At 46.3% G+C, this 19076-nt stretch overlaps 2 protein-coding genes across 5 annotated transcripts in view; one reads left to right on the forward strand and one right to left on the reverse strand.

Moving 5' to 3' along the window:
• B4GALT4 (beta-1,4-galactosyltransferase 4) overlaps nt 1-2730 on the forward strand; it is a 63191-nt gene extending 60461 nt beyond the window's left edge. For all 3 annotated transcript variants that reach the window (XM_019548752.1, XM_019548753.1, XM_019548754.1), the window contains exons 7-8: nt 1323-1427; nt 1960-2730. In XM_019548752.1, coding sequence (XP_019404297.1) covers nt 1323-1427; nt 1960-2101 — 247 coding nt within the window. In that variant the 3' untranslated portion in view covers nt 2102-2730. The remainder of the gene's footprint in view (nt 1-1322; nt 1428-1959) is intronic.
• Nucleotides 2731-7462: 4732 nt separating this feature from the next.
• Nucleotides 7463-19076, reverse strand: part of B4GALT3 (beta-1,4-galactosyltransferase 3) — a 25934-nt gene continuing 14320 nt past the window's right edge. Inside the window, exons 3-8 of one of the 2 annotated variants that reach the window (XR_002103436.1) lie at nt 18699-18934; nt 18023-18213; nt 14913-15032; nt 11037-11141; nt 8379-8920; nt 7463-8092 (exon numbers count right to left, since the gene is read on the reverse strand). Coding sequence is in view for 1 of the 2 variants with exons in the window: in XM_019548756.1 (XP_019404301.1) it covers nt 8749-8920; nt 11037-11141; nt 14913-15032; nt 18023-18213; nt 18699-18934 (824 nt within the window). In the remaining variant the exon portion in view is untranslated. Of the gene's footprint in view, nt 8093-8161; nt 8921-11036; nt 11142-14912; nt 15033-18022; nt 18214-18698; nt 18935-19076 lie in introns of those variants that run through there. The other variant, XM_019548756.1, reaches the window with a different exon arrangement.

Below are 19076 nucleotides of genomic sequence, written 5' to 3' on the forward strand. Positions count from 1 at the left end.
GGCGACACCATCGTCCAAGGATTTAGTCACCTGGTCATAAAAGGCAACCAGGTTGGTTGGGCAGGACCTGCCTTTGATGAACCCATGCTGATTGCCTCTGAGCGTGATCTTCCCTGCTGGTCCCTCACAGATGTGCTCCTTGATGATTCTGTCCAAGATCTTCCCAAGCACCGAGGTGAGGCTTATGGGCCTCTAGTTACGTGGGTCCTCCTTGCTCCCTTTCTTGAAAACTGGGACCACATTAGCCAGTTTCCAATCCCTCGGCACCTTGCCAGATGATCACGAATGCTCATACAGCCAGGCCAGGGGCTCCACGATGACCCCTGCCAGCTCCCTCAACACCCTTGGGTGGAGGGCATATGGACCTGCAGATTTAAAAACGTCTAGCCCTTCCAGAAGATCCCTAACTACATCTGTGCTGACCAAAGGTCTGACAGAGCTATCCCCAAGATTGTCCCTACCTCTGGTAGGAGGGATGTCTCGGTCCCTGTTCAAGAAAATAGAGGCAAAGAAACTGTTAAAAATATTAGCTTTCTCCGTTTGGGTCTTGCAGGGGCCCTACATTGCCTGGTGCCCTCTTCTTGCTCCCAATGTACTTGAAAAAGGACTTTTTGTTGTCCTTAATCCTGGACGCTAGCCTGAGCTCCATCTCTGCCTTGGCCTTCCTAATAGTCCTCCTGCACTCCTGGGCCGAGGAGGAGTACTCCTCCTTGGTGATCGCTCCTCACTTCCACTGATTGTACGCCACCCTTTTAGTCCTCAGGCATTGCTGAATGCCCTTGCTGAGCCAAGGAGGTTTCTGAGCACTTACCGCCCTTGCTTCCGTCAGGGACTATTACCCTTTGGGCCTGGAGGATCTCCCCCTTAAGGTATGACCATCCCTTGTGGACTCCCATCTCCTCTACCTTCTGGGCCCTCAGTGCTTCCTCCCCTAGTCTCTTAAGCTCATTGAAGTTGGCCCTTCTGAAGTCAAGGGCATTAGCCTGGGAGTGCCTTTTTAAGCTGTAAGTTCTTATATAATGTCTGTTACACCCCCTACGATACATGCCAGGGCAACAGCTGATCATCTGCCTTCAAAAGAAGGGTGACTGTATCCCCAGCCGACTGCTGGAAGAACACAAAAGGCTGTGGGCCTTGGCATATGGTGTAGTGTTGGTGGGGGTGGGGATGCATGTGTTGAGGCTGGTGTTAGTCAGTCTCTGTTCTGCTAAACTGCACATGTTGTCCCCTCACCATGGAGGCGCCCTCTACAAGAATTAGTCTCCAGCTTTCTCCTTGCTGTGACTGTTGGCTTCTTCTCACTGCAATATGACTGTTTACAGGGTTGAGATGCAGAAGATGAAAGTGATGCGACCATCTCCTGACATAGCCAAGTACACCATGATCTTCCACACCAGAGACAGAGGCAATGAGGAGAACGGAGAGAGGTGAGTGCACCTTCACCTTGGGCAGCCAGGAGACCCAGTGCAAGAGGAACCTGGAGCTGGTTGTTGCCTTGTGCTTACATGTGCATAAGGAGTCATTAGCTTGAGCCCCTGATGGACATTACTGTGAGCCTAGCAAATGAGGCTTGTAAGCGGGGTTCTCTTTTAGTGGCTTAGCATTTCCCAAAACCATGCATGTAAGTAACCACAAAAAACTTTAAAGCAAAGTTAAGATGTGGCAGACACCATGGATAGGCATCCATGGTTTGAGCATGTATGACTATGCAAGGATGTTAGAAAACTCAGGTTAGAAAGCCAGGCTTTCCTGATAGCTTATCAGCTCTTGGGGATGGATGTGTGGGTTTACCAAAGGAAAGGAAAGCAGGGCTTGGTGCTTCCCAATCCTTCTGGTGCACAAGAAAATATATGTCCCTACCCTTGCAAGTTCACCTATTACCAGGGCATGGGATACAGCTCAGTGCTCCCACATTTCTGGTGTACTTCAAAGAATACTTTTCCTTTGCTGTGCCTGCAGGATGAAGCTATTGCGACAAGTGTCCCGGGTATGGAAGACGGATGGGCTCAACTCCTGTTCCTATAAGCTGCTCTCGGTGGAACACAACCCCTTATACATCAATGTCACAGTACACTTCAGCATGCAGCCTAAGGTCTCATAACACTGAGCTGCCTGGAGACTCAAGGAAGAGGGAATAGATCTTCTGCCTGTGGTCACTGCTGCAGTGACTGAACCCCCAGCCTTGTGCTAGAAGGGTACCCCAGCATCGCAGAGCCAGTGCAGAGGAAATGGCTTCATCCATTCCTAAGTATTTGGTTAAAGAATTGCATTTTGAGGTTGCTGGACAGCCACGTGTATTGAGCTGGAGACCCAGGTTTACCCTAGGAATGAGCTGTCTGGTTATTTGTTTCTGTTGGTTTGTTTAGAATGTCATCTTGCTTGGATTGTTGGCTTGATCCCTGGTCCCAGTGGAAGCCTAAACTACATGCTCTGAAAGCTTTCAGCTCAAATAGCTGTTCCTCAGCTTCCCATCTGTAGTACCAGGAGAATCTAATACAGAGACCAACACTCCTGTGCTCTCGAAAGGAGCAAGACCTTTTTTTCTTTCAAAGCACAAGAACATTTTCATAGTCTGCAGTTTTGCTGAAAGAAGAAAAACCTCTTTTCTTTCAGCCTAGGAAAGACCTGCTTGTGTGTGAGGGAAGGGAGAGGGAAGTAATCATGTTAACCACAGCCACAATGAAAGGAATGTAAAAACTTGCAATAAAGTACAACCCATTTCATTCAAAAGGAATCCCTTGTCCTTAATCGGCTCAATTTCAGTGCCCAGCAGGAGTGCTTAAGAGTCCCAAGGATATAGAAGAGGCTCACTCAGTTCTGCAGAAAGGCTGTAATACAGACAACAGAAAAGTTGTCACCTTCATCCTGCACTAGCCTAGGGAGGGCATTGAGGAACATAGGAAAGCAGCAGTCATATGTATATAAAATAGCATTTGATTGCTTTCCACAGGTCTTTATAGTTAAGGATATTCAGTTAGCTTCATTCTTACCACAGTAGAAACATCCAGCATGGTAAATACTTACATTTTTGCAGTTCTTACTTTAGAAAATGGGTGAGGATTTATGGATAAACTGGAGAACAGTTCCAGTAACCTCAAGTTTTCTACTGCAAAAGCGTGGTGAGTAGTGTAAGTAACTTTTCCACAGCACTACTTAATATGGTGTTTGCACTCACTTGAGGGTACACAGTGGTTGCAATCAGAAGAAAAGATCACGGAGTTTCTACTACCGTTTGTCACAAGAAAAGCACTGATACTCCTGTCTGTTTGGAACAAGGACCAGAGTCAGTACTCAGCTTGTTTAGACTCAAGGCATCATGTAGAAAATGCTAGCTCCTAGCATTCACTCACATCTTGACTAAGGAAAAAGAATAAAACAGTTCTTCTGTTGCAAAGAACTCAGCGAGACCACAACAGGTCAGAACAATTTTGATACGATGGATTCCTATTTGAAATCTCTGGACTTCTGCGAATCTTATAAGTGTTTGCATACCTAATAGCACTACAATTCCATTGCACCTTTAAAAGGCTTGCATAGCACTGGTTGGTTGAGAATTACTGTACTAAGTCCATTCATTCGATCCTGCAATTTTTGTTTTTAAAAGTAGCAAATGTGAAAAAGGGTTTGTGATATTAACTACAGCAGACATCTGCTCCCAGATGCTGGCCCTCTGTCAACCTTGTGTGGATGAAATGCCTGTCTTTGGTGCCATCTTCTGTTCACCCCAAACACTGCAGCAATAATGGTTCAAGTTCTGTGGGGAGAACTTTGCAGCTCTTAAATTTTTGTTTAACCCAGTGAGGAGAGACTATTTCCCCCATAAATTCTGTTGCACTCCAGTACAAGGAAATCCTCATCCTAGGGCTGGTACATGCTGACTGGTGTAGCATTTAGAGACATTCTTGATCTGGTGAGCAAAGGAGTTGCTCAGAAGTGGTGTTTCTTGAACAGCTCCACCTGCCACCTAGTAAGAAAGGGTTATCCAAACAATAATCTGTGTTTGGTTTTCCCTGCAGCAGCCTCATTGGAGAGCTACTCTGAAAAACAAGGCTAAAAAGTGTGAACTAGGTAGTGCAGAATGTGGCTTCCTTGACTGTTCTTATCCTGCACTTAGACAACCTGCGTCAATGCCACAACTAACAGCCAAATTCAAAGAGCTAGATTCAGGTTGTAGGTTCAGCGTTGTCATACTGAGGTGGCCTGCTTCCTTGTAGAATCCTCAATTTGACCTAATCATCTTTGTTAGACTCTGGTGCACTAAATGCTCATTTGATATCAAGTAGAAAAGGTTCATTGGAGGGGTGGGGAAACTTCCACCCCAGGACACCCAAGTTGCCCAGGAGTTAGATGAGATGCAGAGGGTCTAAACTCAAGTTCCTGCTTTGATTCAGGTGGAAAGAAGCCTTGGACCAGAGTCTCCCAGTGGGAGAAAAGAGCACCATCTCCTCCTCTAGGACTCAGAAAGCTCTGATCACACTTACCAGATCATGCACAAGGGGCGTAGGATGCCTTTTGTGAGTCTTGCCTGGGCTGAGGTGCAAGATCAGTACCAAGCAGCTGAGAATAAACAAGTGGATAGTTTCACCTGTATCCAGAGTGAGAATATTCAGGGGTCCCTAGAGACAGGTGCATTTATGCAAGGTGGGAAGCTGTGCTGGGCACAAAAGTGATCCTAGTTAATCAAGCCCAAAGGCCTTTTTAAAAAGAAACAAGATTTCAATCACAGCAACTAGGTGAAGTTCAAAAGAAAAGCAAGTACCTGAACTCAGGTGGAACATTATTCCTTTTAAAGACCAACAGGTTGACAGGTGAGAGACAGGCATAGGTGCCAACTTTTATTTTTGCCAGGGGGTGCCTAAAATTATGCCCCCAAGCCCCCCAAGGCATGGCCAGAGCAGAGCCCACAGAAGGCAGATGAGGACTACCCGCTGTGGTCTTGGGGCCCTGTCCTGCTGCCCTTCTGGAAGCCCCATGCCAGCTGCACCGCCATGGTGAGGTGCCCCCTACCCATCCAGCAACAGTGGGGGGCACAACTCCGTGCTGTTGACTCCATCCTTGCTACTGCTGGGTGGGCAGGGGGTGCTACACCTTGGCAGTATGGCTGGCATGGGGCTTCCCAGGCCCCCTCCCCAGGACTGTGTGGCAGTCAGTCCCCACCCCCCAATCCACAGGCTGCCTGTGGGTCTGTCCTCCTCTCCACCCCAGATCCCACGCAACGCCCTGGCTGGGCAGAACCCCAGGCCCAACCCCTGTTCTACTCCCTCCCTCACCGTGGGGGCCTCAGTGTGCCCCACCACCTGCTAGAGACTTATCTGCAGGCAGCTGCAGGAGCTGCTCTTCACTGCTGCCTGGGTCTGTATTCCTGGCCATGTGCATGTGTCCACACGCATACACATGCATGTGGTGCCCTCTGCATCTTGCTCCCTGTAGCCCCTTGCAGGCTGGAACTCTGGCAGCCTGCAAGGGGAAACCCATCATTTCCCATGTTTTTCTGCAGTGAACAGAAAATCCAGATCCCTGCACAATACTGGGAATCCAGGACAAATGCTGTCCCAGAGTTATGCAGCCAGGACTGGCACCTGATGTTCTCATTTCAGGACTGTCCCACCCAATTAAGGACAGGCTTCCAGAGGAGGGCCAAGCCTGTTGGGCCCCCACGTGCTCAGCGCCTCCGGAGACATGTGATCTTCATCAAAGTCTCCGTTTCTTGACTTTTATTCCATTAGAAGGGTCATCAGGACAACACAACACACAAATGTATGATCTCTGTTTAGGAGAGACAGCTGGTAGATTTTGGGATTGGTGAAGAAAAAGTTGAGTTTGCATTAGGTAATAGCACACAATAACCAAGGGGATTTTTACGGAAAGTTATGTAGAGACTGCACTTCATAAATAGGCCAGGATCCGTTTTAGATGCTGTAGACAGTCAGACAGCCCAATAATTCTAGCTCTGGGCACTTATTCCTCTCCTACCTCTTTTTTCCCCATATCTGTTCATGCTATGAATTTTTTTCCTTGTAAGGGTATCTCTTTCTACAATCCTGTAACAGAAGGGATCCAGAACAGAAGGTAGCATTAAGTGCTTTAGACAGGCTGATCCTACCTTGTGCAAAAGGGCTGGACTAGTTGACCACTTGAGGGCCCTTCCAGCCTTATTTTTATAATGAAGGACAAAGGTCTGTCTTCAGCTGCCAATTAGGATTGTACAACCAAAACATCATCAATTGATTTAAGCCTTTTATTGTTGGCTAGACCCAATGGTCACCTTGCAGTTGTTTAGCAATGCTGTTCCTTCCCAACCTCCCCCTGCCTTCTTCTCCCCCCAAGTTACAGAGTTAGCAGAGTGCCCGGATGATTGGAAATAGAAAGGACGTAACCTATTCTCTGGGAAGATGAATGTGCTTAACCTCATCTTAGATGCTCTTAGAGCTACAATAAAAGAGAGATTTTAGATTTGACAAGTCTTTTGTGCAGTCAGGTTAAAAATAAAAAGTCTGACTAGACTACATCAATACTTTAAGGAATCCAGGAAAAAAGGAGGCTTAATTCATCAGCTGAGTAAGATGTGGCCTGTGTAACTAAATGCATGGGGGACTGGTGGGGGAAGGGGACAGAAATCTTGTCTTTAAGGGCACCTGTACACATGAAAAAAGGCTGCTCCAACGTGCTACAATTACAGCATAGAGCAGACTTGATTAGTCGAGTCTGCCAGAGCACAGTAATTACTAGGGCTGTGCAAAACAACACTGTTCCATTTTGGCTTGAGTTTCGACGGTTTGATGGAACAGTGTTTCGTCTTGAATTTCATTTCGAGTTGAAACAGCTGCTGTTCCGTTGAAACAGAAACGCTGTTTTGAGTTTCGCTGGGGATGGGAAGTCGGACCAGCTGGGCTGACTTCCCATCCCCAGCACTTAGATGGTGCTAGGGGTAGTCAAGCAGCCCAGCTGGGGTGCCTCCTGCTCCCAGCAGAATCTAGCACGGGGTACAGGGAAGCAGCCCAGCCAGGCTGCCACCCCACCCCCTACCGGATCTTGTGCTGGGAATGGGAAGTCAGCCCAGCTGGACTGATTTCCCATCTCCAGCCTACGGTCAAAACGTTTCAACCAGCCTTGTTTTGTTTCGAGGCTGTTTCAAGAGCCTTTGTTTTGTTTCGATTCTGCTGTTTCAACTTTGAAATGGGTCGAAACAGTGTCAAAGCGAAACAGCTGGCGAAATTTCGCACAGCCCTAGTAATTACCATGCCCCAGCAGACTCCAGCATCATGCATCAGTGTCCCTGTGCTGAAAAATGGCTCATTCATTCGATGAGCTTTAGTTAAAGTGCCCCCGCCGCCATTTTTCAGTGCAGGGACACTGATACATATGACACTCCGGGCACTTTAATTAGAGCAGCTCTCGGAATCACTCTAATTAAAGTTGCCCCACCCCCTGCTACTCCTGGAGCACGTGTATAAACATCCTAAGGTTTTACTCAGGTTTCAGTGTCTAAAAGAGGTTAGTCAGTACTTGCTCAAAACACCTTATTTAACTAGTTCTCAAATGGTGAGCATCCACATCACAAAAATAACAAGCCCCCTTTCTTGCAGTCCCAGAATGCTAAAGATTGCATGCATGGACCAGGGAGATGGCTCTGTTTCATCTTCAGCGGGTGCTCCAGGGGCAGGAGTTTGGGGTAGCTGGTACACGGGAAAACCACGCACTGTAGGAAGCAATCTGGTCCATTACACCTACAATACTGGTCATATCCATGCATTTTTCCAGGCTTATTATTGAAAACTATTTAGCTTAGCAAAAATGAGAGCAAAAACCCTTCCCTGCAGCTATAAACTAAAGTCTAAGATAACCCTTTTCTAGCTGTCAGAGCTACGTGGAATGTTTTTTTTTCTTATAGGAATCACAAAATACCCTCTCAAAGGATATGTTGTAAAGTTGCCCAATGAAAGCTTTCCTAGCAGAATCCCAGACAAAATCCTTCCATTAAAAAAACCAAAAGTGCACCTTATTCACAGATCTCCAATTACAACTGCAGAGTAAGAAACAGAACCAAGGAGTCCAGTGCCCACATTCTCACCCTAACAGTTTGTAGACAATCCTTTAAAAAAAACCCAGTGTAGAGAAACTTTTCAAACTTCATATTCAGTAGGCACCTTAAGATCACTGGTGACTTTAACTCTTTTAATTAACTTCTCTGAACAAAATATTTACAACACATAACAGGTGGAAATATAGTAATACTTTTTTTTCTGTACAGACTCTTCCCCCCCTCCAAAATCTGGGATTGAGTTTTTTCCCTCCCAACCAAAATAAAACACTTACAGAGGATGGCTTCAATCCCAGTTACTGTTTCAAATAGTAAGCAGCAGGACAGTCAGAGGTACCTGGCATTCAGCTCTCCAGCAATGGAATGCGGTGCTCAGGAGTCTCTAACTCAGAGGACTTGTCTGGTTGTGACTAGAACTTACACCTCTAGGCTACAGTTAAGGGGTGGGACGTGCATGTGGCTCAGTAGACATCACATCTGACAAAGCTTTAAAAGGGATTCTCTACAATAGGCCAAATCCCATAAAGTAGCAGTTGTGCCTCGTTCCTGTGGACTTTTCTTCTAACCTTGTATGTTCCTTCAGTCTGCTCTACATTTCACCCGTCTTCTAAACAGTTTTTCAGGAGTCTTTATGGACATCATCTTCCTGACTAGATGCAGACTGGAAGCTCCTGAACTCCACTCTTGCCACTGACTACCCTAGTAACTCAACCTCTTTTTCCTTTCTTTGCACTCTTCGAAAGCACTCGGGGAATATATCCTATGTCCACTGTGATGTTGGTATACAGAGGGTGCTTCTTCCTAGCAAGGAGTATATACTCTATAGTATTCATTCCATCGTCCCTCCAGGTTTTTGTGGTATCGTGCAGTGGAGCAGGCCTAAAGGGAGAAGAATACCTGTTCAGATAAGAGGTCAGTAAGGAAAGATAAAGACACACACATTCATCTGAGTGAACACAAAGTGAACAAACTTCAGAGGTGAAAGCTAGACTCAAGATTATTTTCATACAGAGAGGCACCAAATAAATACATAAACAAACCCTATTCTAGACAGGCATAAAGAGGAGATCTTTGTGTTGAGGAGCTGACTAGCAACTGCATAGCAAGGCTTGTAAACAAGGAGGGTGATCTGAAACTAAAAGGGGAGACAAGCCATGGACTTCCAGGTAAAGGGGATAGGCAATGTTGCTGCTTTGTACAAGCAAAAAGAGACTGGCAACAGCAGATACTGCATGTGTTGGAACCCGAAGACTTTGTTTGAGGAAACAAATGTGGAGAGGAGAGATTCAGAGTTGTACACAGCTTACCACAGGTTCACTTGTACACATAGAAGAGCTCAACATTAAAAATAATATAAACAGAAAATCTGAAGTGCCAGTGTGTACAGCCTCCATCATACATCAACCAATAGTTCCCAACTCTATTGTGTATATAGGTCTGGGGGCGTTCATGTTAACGGTAAGTGGTAGGACTGTGCTAAGCTTTGGTCCCTGATTCGAAGGAGATTTGGCCCAATTTGGTGGCTGAATATCCAAATCTGAATTGAATCAGAGGGCCCTTTAATCTCTCCAAATTGAATCGGAACCCTCTGAATCAATTTAGAAAAAGAGCCGATGATTTGTACATAGATACAGCTTTAAATGCTTTTTTCTACATACTGCTAGGTACCAGGAATGCTGCGATGCTGGGGTGCATGGAGTGTCCCACAGGAGCATGGGGGAGATCCCCAGCACGTTCAGCAGCAGACCTGGAAGTGAACTGGAAGCACTTCCAGTCCACTTCCAGGTCTGTTGGGGAGTGCACTGGGAGTCCCCCTTATACCCTCCTGGATTGGTGACTGATGCCTCCTAGGTCTCGGGGGGTACTCGGGGTCCTCCCATGGCCAATCACCGAACCGGGGGTGGGGACACCTTCTAAAATGCTTGGCGGCAGACCCAGAAACGGATCAGAAATACTTCCAGTTCACTTCCAGGTTTGCTGTTGAGCACGTGGGGGCCTCCCGTGCTCCTGTGGGATGCTCCATCTGCCCCAGCATCGCAGCATTCATGAGCTGCACTGGTACCTTGAAGTATGTAGAAAAAACATTTAAAGCTGTGTCTGTCTGAATCGCTGATTCTCCAAATCAGCACTGAATCTTTAGATTCAGATTCAGTCAAATCAAATTGGGGACAATGATCTGAATCAACAAATTGAATCATTGTCCCCAATTCAGGCTGAATCCAAATCGAATACGACTTGTTTTGCACACCCCTAGTAAATGGGTCCAAATTAACTACTGTACTCATTTCTTTGGAAGACAGCTTTCCAATTTCTCACGTTTGGAAAGGGTCCGCATAAAGCTAAGTTGTCTACAACACCTTTGTACAGGCCTTTAAGGCATTTATCATGTATATGAGATGTATGTAAAAAGTTTTGAGGGAAGGATCTTTAAATATTTATAAGACAGACTGAATAACGACTGTGAGTGTTGTCAACCCAGAATAATTTGATAGTTTTAAATTTGAATCTCTGAAACTCTTGAATGACAGCTATCACAAGAGAATGCTTGAAATCATTCTTACTATCTCAAAGTTAAACTGCAATTGAAAAATCTACATTTCAATTATTTCGCCTCAGGAAGAAAATACAATTCAGCTGTAACTGGCTTCAGACTCACTGTTAGCTTCCAGTATTTCTGCTACAGCAAATGTTCCCTTTCCATTAGTCTGTTGGCTGCCCGTAAAAAAGGACAGGAGTTTGACTTAACTGAATTATGACTCATGCAAGGCAAGAAAATGTTTCCAAAGGTGAACTCCTCAAACTATGAACTTAGAAAAAACAGCCAGTTTTCTTTAAATGGCAGTATTCAAACATGAGGGAGATGCAGTTTCTTGGGTTGGGCCTTCTGTCCCATCAAGGAAGGCAGGTGAAAGAGTTCTATCGGTATGTCATGCAGATCAGGGACTGCTCATGCAGGAGTCCCGCCATACTGAGGACACAGCATGCCTGCTGTTACCTTCTCAGGAGTTCTTCCCTCCCTGCAGTTTGCTCCTGATCCATCATTTTGTAGCGTCCAAGATGAATGGGGGTCCGGGCTATTTTCATTCCCGCTAACTGAATCCTTTAAAATGGAAATAAAGCAAAATTTGTGTTTATACATAAGGTTGCTACCTCTAAGCTCATCCTGGTATCAACACAAACAAAGAAAAACAAAAAAGAGCTGAAAAGGCAGTTCACTGAATCCAAGAAAAGGAAATGGCATTTAATAAATACCCAATATTTACATGTGCCCCCAAAGCATACAGCAGCAGGGCACCCCTGACTTACTCTTTGACTAGAAGAGAAATGGCTATGATGCTTGGTGGCTGGGGAGATAGAAGATCATTAAAGCAAAGAACAGACTGGGGAGGGTCATCCACAGAACAGCTCCCACATGTCCCCCAAAACAGTGTTTCATAATATAGGGCTCCTGCTGCTAAGTCAGTAAAAAAACCTAGACTCGGTCTTTTGTCTAACAGCTGTAGTTTCTGAAGAGAACTCATGTTTGCATTCATGGGAATTATGTGATGGGAGTATTTCCTTTGTGGAACACCAGTGGTACATAACATGTACTACAGATGCAGTGTGAAGTGGCCAGTGAAAATGCATTATTACTAACATGCAAGTAAAGATTGGGGTTTGGAGTACCACTTTTCAAGTGCAGATAAGGCTCCACCTTACCAAACCACTGCTACCGTTATCTTTGTTAAACATGCTGATGGTTCCTTCAGGTAAGTTTGGTCAATTAGCACTTTTAAAGTGTCTCTAATTTCATTTAGTAAAATTCCATGTATAACCAGAACTGAGAGGAGGATGACAGCAGCAAGGTGCAAAGCAACATTCCTGCTCTGAAGGCATTAGGAAGGGACCAGAGTCTCAAAAAGTATTTATATTACACTAAGGATATCAAATAATAAAAGCACAATGGGTGTTACTAGTTCACTAGGAGGAAATGTTTAAGCATTAGATAAAATACCATCATCTCAAATTGGACCACAGCCGGGGGGTGGTATTTTCTGAGTGTTAACAAAGAGCACTGCACATTTCACCAGGAAAGAGACATGTCAGAAAGCTCAACTAACTTTGCTGTTGCAATCCTTACTTTAACAGCAATAATGCAATTTGAATATTAAAAGGCTAAGGTAATACATTATTTTAAAAAATAAATCAGAGAGATCATTCCACTGAATTGCCTGTGCTTTATAATGCTAACATTTAAATGGTCCCAATTAGACTAAGGTATTCACTTCTTATAGGAGGTGAATGTGGAGGATAAAGGTACTTTCTGGGAATGCTGCTTAGCCATGACTAGCTAACACAATGTGGAGCACCATTATCTGGCTATATGAACTGCAAGTTAATGGTTAATATGGTGGTAGCTGAAGTCTACTCTTAAAAGTTGTGGTCTAATATGAAATCCTGATAGAGAAGGAAAGGACAGCAAGGGGTCATGCCTAGGGTTACCACACATCTGGGTTTTCCTGGACATGTCCTTTTTTTGGAACCTCCAATCTCTGTCTGGGTGATGTCTGAGAACCAGTGTCCATGATTCTGCTTTGCTCTGCTGGTGGGAGGAGGGAAGGCAATTGGAGACAGGGGGCATCACATGCGTCCATGTGCAAACACACGTGGCCAGAGTGGTGGGAGCATCCCTGGCAGCTGGATGCTGATAAGTCTATGGGGAGCAGAGATTGGAGGGTCAGGGCTTGGGGATTGTCCAGGGAGCTGTGGGAGGGGTATGTGCGTGCACATGCATTTGAGGGGTGTGTGTGTGCATGCACGAGGGAGGCTGGTGCCTGCTGGCAGAAGGTGTATGAGCACTGGGCCTGTGGCAGGGCAGGGCAGGAGACAGGAACCTGCCCCTCCAGAGGGAAAGGGGGGCCCCTTTAAAGACAACGGGGAGCTCCATGGCCAGGTTGGTGGCACCAGAGTTGGTGCCCCTGCTCAAAGGGCAGGGCTGGCCAAGAGACACTGCTCAGGGAGGGCGTGGCAGTACTGCAGCCTCAGCCCAGGGCGGGGGTGGGGTGCAACAGGCAGCCTCTCTTCCCTCCAGCCCATGCCAGGGCCAGACTCGCTCAGCCACCTCCTGCATGAATTGGACTCGCTGTGCTGTGGCCTGGTCAGGACAGGGGCAGCTGGGGGCCCCTCTGGCAGGGCTGAGGGGAGAAGGGGGCTGTGGGTCAGGAGTGAGGGTCAGCAGCAGGGATTGGGGGGCTGCAGGTTGGGAGTGAGAGGCACCAGCATAGCTTAGGGGTGGTGAAGGACTGTGGGTTGGGAGCGAGAGGCAGGGATGGGGGCTGCAGGTTGGGAGTGAGGGGCACTGGCAGGGTTAGGGGGCTGTGGGTTGGGAGTGAGGTGTCCCCCTGACAGGTGTCCTCTCTTTTGATACTGGAAATATGTTAACCTTATTCGTGCTACCTTTCAAACTCAAGTCCATTTTTGCCATTCCTTAAGGTAGGGCATCAGTGTTTTGTAGAGCAGATCCATTTTAAGAGTATCAATCTAGTCACTTAATAAAATCACTATTGGCTTTAAGTGTTAGTCTCTACAGTCTGAATAATCTTTGATTAATTTCCACCTAAAGGGTTGGGCTGCTGATAACAAGTACTTCATTCTCACAGGATGTTTCATGAGATTTACTTTCTTTTAAGGAAACAGGCTTGATAGCATACACAGATGAACATAATCCTCCTTCCTCGCAATAGATTTCTTCTTTAATGTTAGTAGAATGAAATTCATAGGACTCTTGCATGGCACTTTACCGTTGATGCCTCCATGTTAAAAGAGTATGTTGGGCCATGAGGGTCTTTGAGCAGATCTTGTGTGGTGGGTGGAGTGTGAATCTTCTGTTTCTTTTTTGCTTAGGTACCATTTATCCTGATATCCCATTCCTTAGAGTGAATGCTGAATCTCTAAAAAAAAGTTGTATGTTCCTTTCTCTGATGAAAGCAATTAAGCTCCTGTTAAACACCTAGCTTTCCATTCCCAGGAGCACAATACTTAATGAAACTCCCACAGTCCTTGAACAAAATGTTCCATCGAAGTTGCATAACTTGTCACATTGTGTACGAGCAAGAAAACAAGTAATATAACCACCCCATTAGTTTGCCTTAATGTCCACTGACAAAGAGCAGTATCACAGGTGAATTACAGCTACAAAGCTCACCAGGGAGACATGGCCAAAGATGTCTTTACCATGTACTCTGCAGAGAATCACTAGGCAGACTGCAATTTAACTCTCATATCATGTCACCTCCCTAAGCAACAGAAGCTACAAGAAAAATGATAACATTTTGCAAAGTGACTCACGTAGTACACAGTACATATGCCTTTATGATAGGTCACAGTCTGCAAGTATAAAGATAGGAATCCATAAGTTACTCAGTTCCCAAGTACTGCACAGTTACTAAACAAGTCTCTTGGGTAGTATGTACCATGTCCTGAATCCCCTACTTTTAAATCAAAATCCACTAAATGTCTTGGTTACCTCCTGGGTTTTCTATCTCATCAGCCAGTGCATTCCCTCCTACAGAGCTGTCACGTTCAGAGGCAGTCAGCTGTCAATGACAGGTGGTTACAGAGCTTTTAGGAGAACCCTGGAGTCACTGGAGATGCAGGATTATTACACCGTGCAATGCTCTCTACCATTCAAAGTGCAAAGCTCACAGAAAAATGCCTCTAATAAAATTACAGATCTAAACATCTCCCAACACCAGCAGTCCCGCACCAACATTTGCAGCATTGAATTTTAGCACTCTGGAAATTACAGATGTTGAGGATGAGTGCAAGAAAATGCAAGTTTGTTAGAATTTTAGATTCCTTTTTAAAATCGCTCCATCCTTCCCATGACTACCTTGCAGCAATGTCGTCTTCACTACCAGCACCCCAGTAGGTGTTAGGAAATCCATTCATCTTCATGTAATGATCTGGTGTCAATGCAGATACACCCCCAAAAAAGGACAAATATGGCAAACTGGAGAGGAAAACAAAATGTCAAAAATCACAAGCTTACATCAGTCACCACGCAAAGCATCTTATGCTGTAATAAGCAGGGATCTTAATTTTAGATTTTTAAACAGAAAACTATCTGATAAAAAAACCCTAAAGTTCTCAGATTAAAACCCCCCTAATCTGCATTTTTCCACAATTAAAATGAAAGGCCACTGTATATATAATTGGGTTTTTAAATCAGACAATTTTGGATTTTTAAACAGAAAACTAGGATCCCTGCTTATTACAGCATAGGACATAAATATCTATATCTATATATAGGTATCAGATGAACACAATGTTTTATTAATATATTTACAATTTTAAAGCAATCTGGAAGTCTACCAGTGCCTCAATCATTATATAAAATAAATTCTAAATACCTAAATATTTTAGCGTTTGATTTTGTTTTGTTTATCATAGAAATTAGAGCTTTCCCTGCCCCCTTTGCTCACCAGGATGTGAGTGCAGCTGCAGCTGTTCCCACAGCTGCTTTGTGGCACTGAGCAGCACTGATATGCCAGCGCCCTGCCCCTGCTCCTCACTCCTAACCCCCTGCACCAGGCCACGGATCCAGCTCCAGCTGTCCTGCCTGCTGCTCTGTGGCTCTGAGCAGTGCCAGCCCCGGCTGTTCTCCTCCCCGCACTTGTACCCAGGCCCCAGTGGTTCCCATGCCCTTCCTGGGAAACCCCTGACTGGGGTTCAGGGACTGGGCTGGGCCTATCGTTGGCTAGACAAGCCCCTTCTCTTCCAGACCAGCCTCCCGCTGCACAGGCTGCTTTAGTGGGCCAGGGGCACTCCAGGCCCATGTCTGGAGGCTGCTTCTACTTGGAGTGCCCCCCCCCATTTCTCTCTCTCTCTCTTATACCCCTCCCACTGCTGCTACCCCCAGCCCATCACAAGCACACACAGAACCTGCTGCCACCCCCTGGTACCTCACAACCACCCCCCTCACCCCACAGGAGCCCTCCAAGGCCAGCAATGCTGGCAAGGCCTCAGGCTGGGCAGAGTAATATGAGGGCCAGCTGTGCCACTCCTCTCCTTCCCTCCCCACCCCGTCATGCAGTGCATCCGCAGCCACTGCCTCCAGTGCTAGCCCCAGCAGAGCTGCCAGCAGCTGCTGCAGCCACAGGCTGGCAGGTTGTGGTGCAGCTGTGCAGTGAGGATGGGGCAGCAGTCACCAGCACACCAGATGGGCACTGCTCACCCCCAGAGCCCTGGTCCTGGGCACAGCCCCAGCTAGGCAGTGCCCCCAGCCCCTAACCCTGCCCTGAGGGCACCTCACTTGGTAAGCATGGGCACGGCACATGCTTCTGCTCTCCCTTCCACTGAGCTGCTGCCCACGTCACCCCAGCTGGGAAGCACTTCCAGCCCCAGCCTGAGGTCACTTGGGATGAACCACAGCAGGGCAAGGTAGACCACACCCACCTGGCCTTGGCCCACGGTGCAGGACAGGGCAATTGCTACCCACACAACCCTGCCTTGCCTCCTGCCCACCCTGCCAGCTCTCCCCGCAGGCCCTGGTCCCACTGGCAGCATGACCCTCACCCAACCTACAGGGTCCCCCCAGCCCTTCCAGAGTAGGTCCTCAGCTGCCCCTCATCCCTACAGCCCAGCCCTGAAAAGTCCTACTTACCCCAAAGGCAGGAAAGTGAGTCTAAGCCAGCGCTGGCAACTCAGATTTTCAGGCCTCCACCTCCCACCCACTCTGGACAGGGCTTAGGGTTTGCTGCCTTTTTGCAAATAGCTGCTGCAGGCTGGAACTCTGCCAGCCTGCAGAGAGCTGTTTGCAAAAGGGGAAACCCATGTTTTCGTGCTTCAAGGGGGGAAATCCACATTTTTCTTCTTTACAGGGGAAAATCTGTGTTTTTCCGTGGGAAATGGTTAACTCAGATCCCTGGTAATAAGACATGTGCATCTTCCTCTCATCTTATTGACCTGTATCAAACAAGAAGCTGGACAGTATTTACATGTGTATGCACAGTGTGCGAGTTGTCAAATGAAGGTACCTGGTAGAAAGCTTTAGTCCTTTTATAATAGGACCTCAAGCTTTCAATGAAGTTCAACACAACAAATTCAGCATAGACTGCTTCTCCTAGCCCAGAAAAATTCAAAGGCCAACTGTTCTGCAGTTGAAAGGCATTTTTCTTCCCCACTGGGAAGGAAATACTGTAATTCTGCTCAAAGAAGAAGGAAAAGTTAATTACCCATCAGTTGCAGAATAGCAAGTGCCAGTTTGTTTGTGCAACTACTGAAAGCAGCAAAGAGCTTCATTTAATGTCAGGATTAGGTCTGCTATGGTGTGTTCCATAATAACTACCTAGCTGTGGGGAAGGACAGCCCTAGATGTCAGAAGTGACTGTAGGTTGTAGTCTTCCCACCTCTCAAAGACAATTTGACACTGAGATTTCTACTTAGCAGGAGCACCGGGTCACAGTGATGCTCCATATTGCTGAATGCCCCCAATCCTGCACCTGCTGGAAGGAAAGGTTAACACAGACACCTCTCAGTGTCAAGTAGTGAAGGAAAATTCATTGGACTGGTACTCTAACAAATAAAACAAACTGCGGGCAACGACTGAACATGCTATATTTAGGTCAAGTATGTTCTCCCTGCAACAGCCAATAAGGTGGAAAATGCGGTGAGGTCGTGTCCTGCTATATCAGGGGTTCCCAACTTTTTTATGCTGAGGACTGACAAATCGTGGACCGGAAGTGACCACAGATTGGCAAACTGCAGACCAGCAGTGCCAGCATACTGCAGGCAGGCAGCCAACCCTTTTTTTGCTGGTCCATGGTCACTTCCAGTCTGCGGCAGTCAACTCTCCTGCAGACCAGCAGCCAACCCTTCATGGACCAGGGGTTGGGAACCCCTGTGCTAATCATTCAAGTTTGGGCTGTTTGTGCCCTCAGAAGGAGCATACTATTTATTCTATCAAAAACGTCCAACCCTAATGTGAACAGAGGCTCTTGCCTGTATTGGAACTTGTCCACAGCACTAGCCATGTGTTTGGGGAAGTATTCATCACAGATGTAGAGATTATAATCGTTCTCAGGAACAAGGTCCACATCATGCAGGAGGAGGCAGTCCCAGTCCTCGTCCTTCAGGACTTCTCGGACACCAACGTTAAGGAGCTTCGCTCGGTTAAATGTGGTATTTCCAGCCTGGAAGAGAATATGTGCAGTTATTCACTCACCAAGTCCTAGAGTACAGCAATGCAAACTGGTTCAAGCTGAGTCTTGCGGCAAAGACCCCCCTGGACATCAGTTTGAAAGGGAGTGAAACAAACATTCAAGTTGTTAGGCACTTTTGAAAGTTTTAATCACTGTCTCCATAATAGTGCCAGCACCTGTACAAACTTCAGAAAACTGGAGCCTTTTGCCCAATTAACTATACAAAGGAGTCTCATCTTTGAGAAACAAAGAAATACATTTTTAGCTACAAAGCCCTTCACATCCAAATTATGCCCCTCCTCCCCTTTTTTGCACAAAGAAGCTGGAAAATAGAAATGTAGCACAGCTACCAGCAACAAACAAAATACAGTACTCGTCTTCCCAATCAGTCATCAGTTTTCACCATTTAATTCAATGCTCTCCCTCTCCCTGCTAATCCTTAGCTGAAACACAATATACAGGTGGGTTCAGTTTACCTGCTGAATCAAGTAGATGCCATAATGGAGCTGCTGGCGCTGCAGGAAGGGATGAAGGTAATAGAGAAGGTGTCGAAGGTACTTTTCCTGGTTCTTGTGTGGTATAATGATGGCTGATTTGTAGCGAGCCAGGCAATGAGGAGGGCTGTAGCGGCCACCAGGCTGAACAAAGGGATTTTTGTTAATAATTGTTCTTTCACTGGGGAGCATATTGAAGCTGATCGTTAATGGACCAACTGCAAGAAATATAGGAGAGAAAAAAGAAAAAGAAAATAGTGAAAATGTGGTGAATAGAAGAATTTGATTCTAAAATACAACTCAAATCCATCAGGGGTGAGCAAAGCCAGGGGTGAGGGGCAACTTAATGGGGTTTTAGTG

This window comes from Crocodylus porosus, unplaced genomic scaffold, assembly GCF_001723895.1.
Source record: "Crocodylus porosus isolate Cpor-Errol unplaced genomic scaffold, CroPor_comp1, whole genome shotgun sequence".
In the NCBI taxonomy this organism is placed as follows: Eukaryota; Metazoa; Chordata; order Crocodylia; family Crocodylidae; genus Crocodylus; species Crocodylus porosus.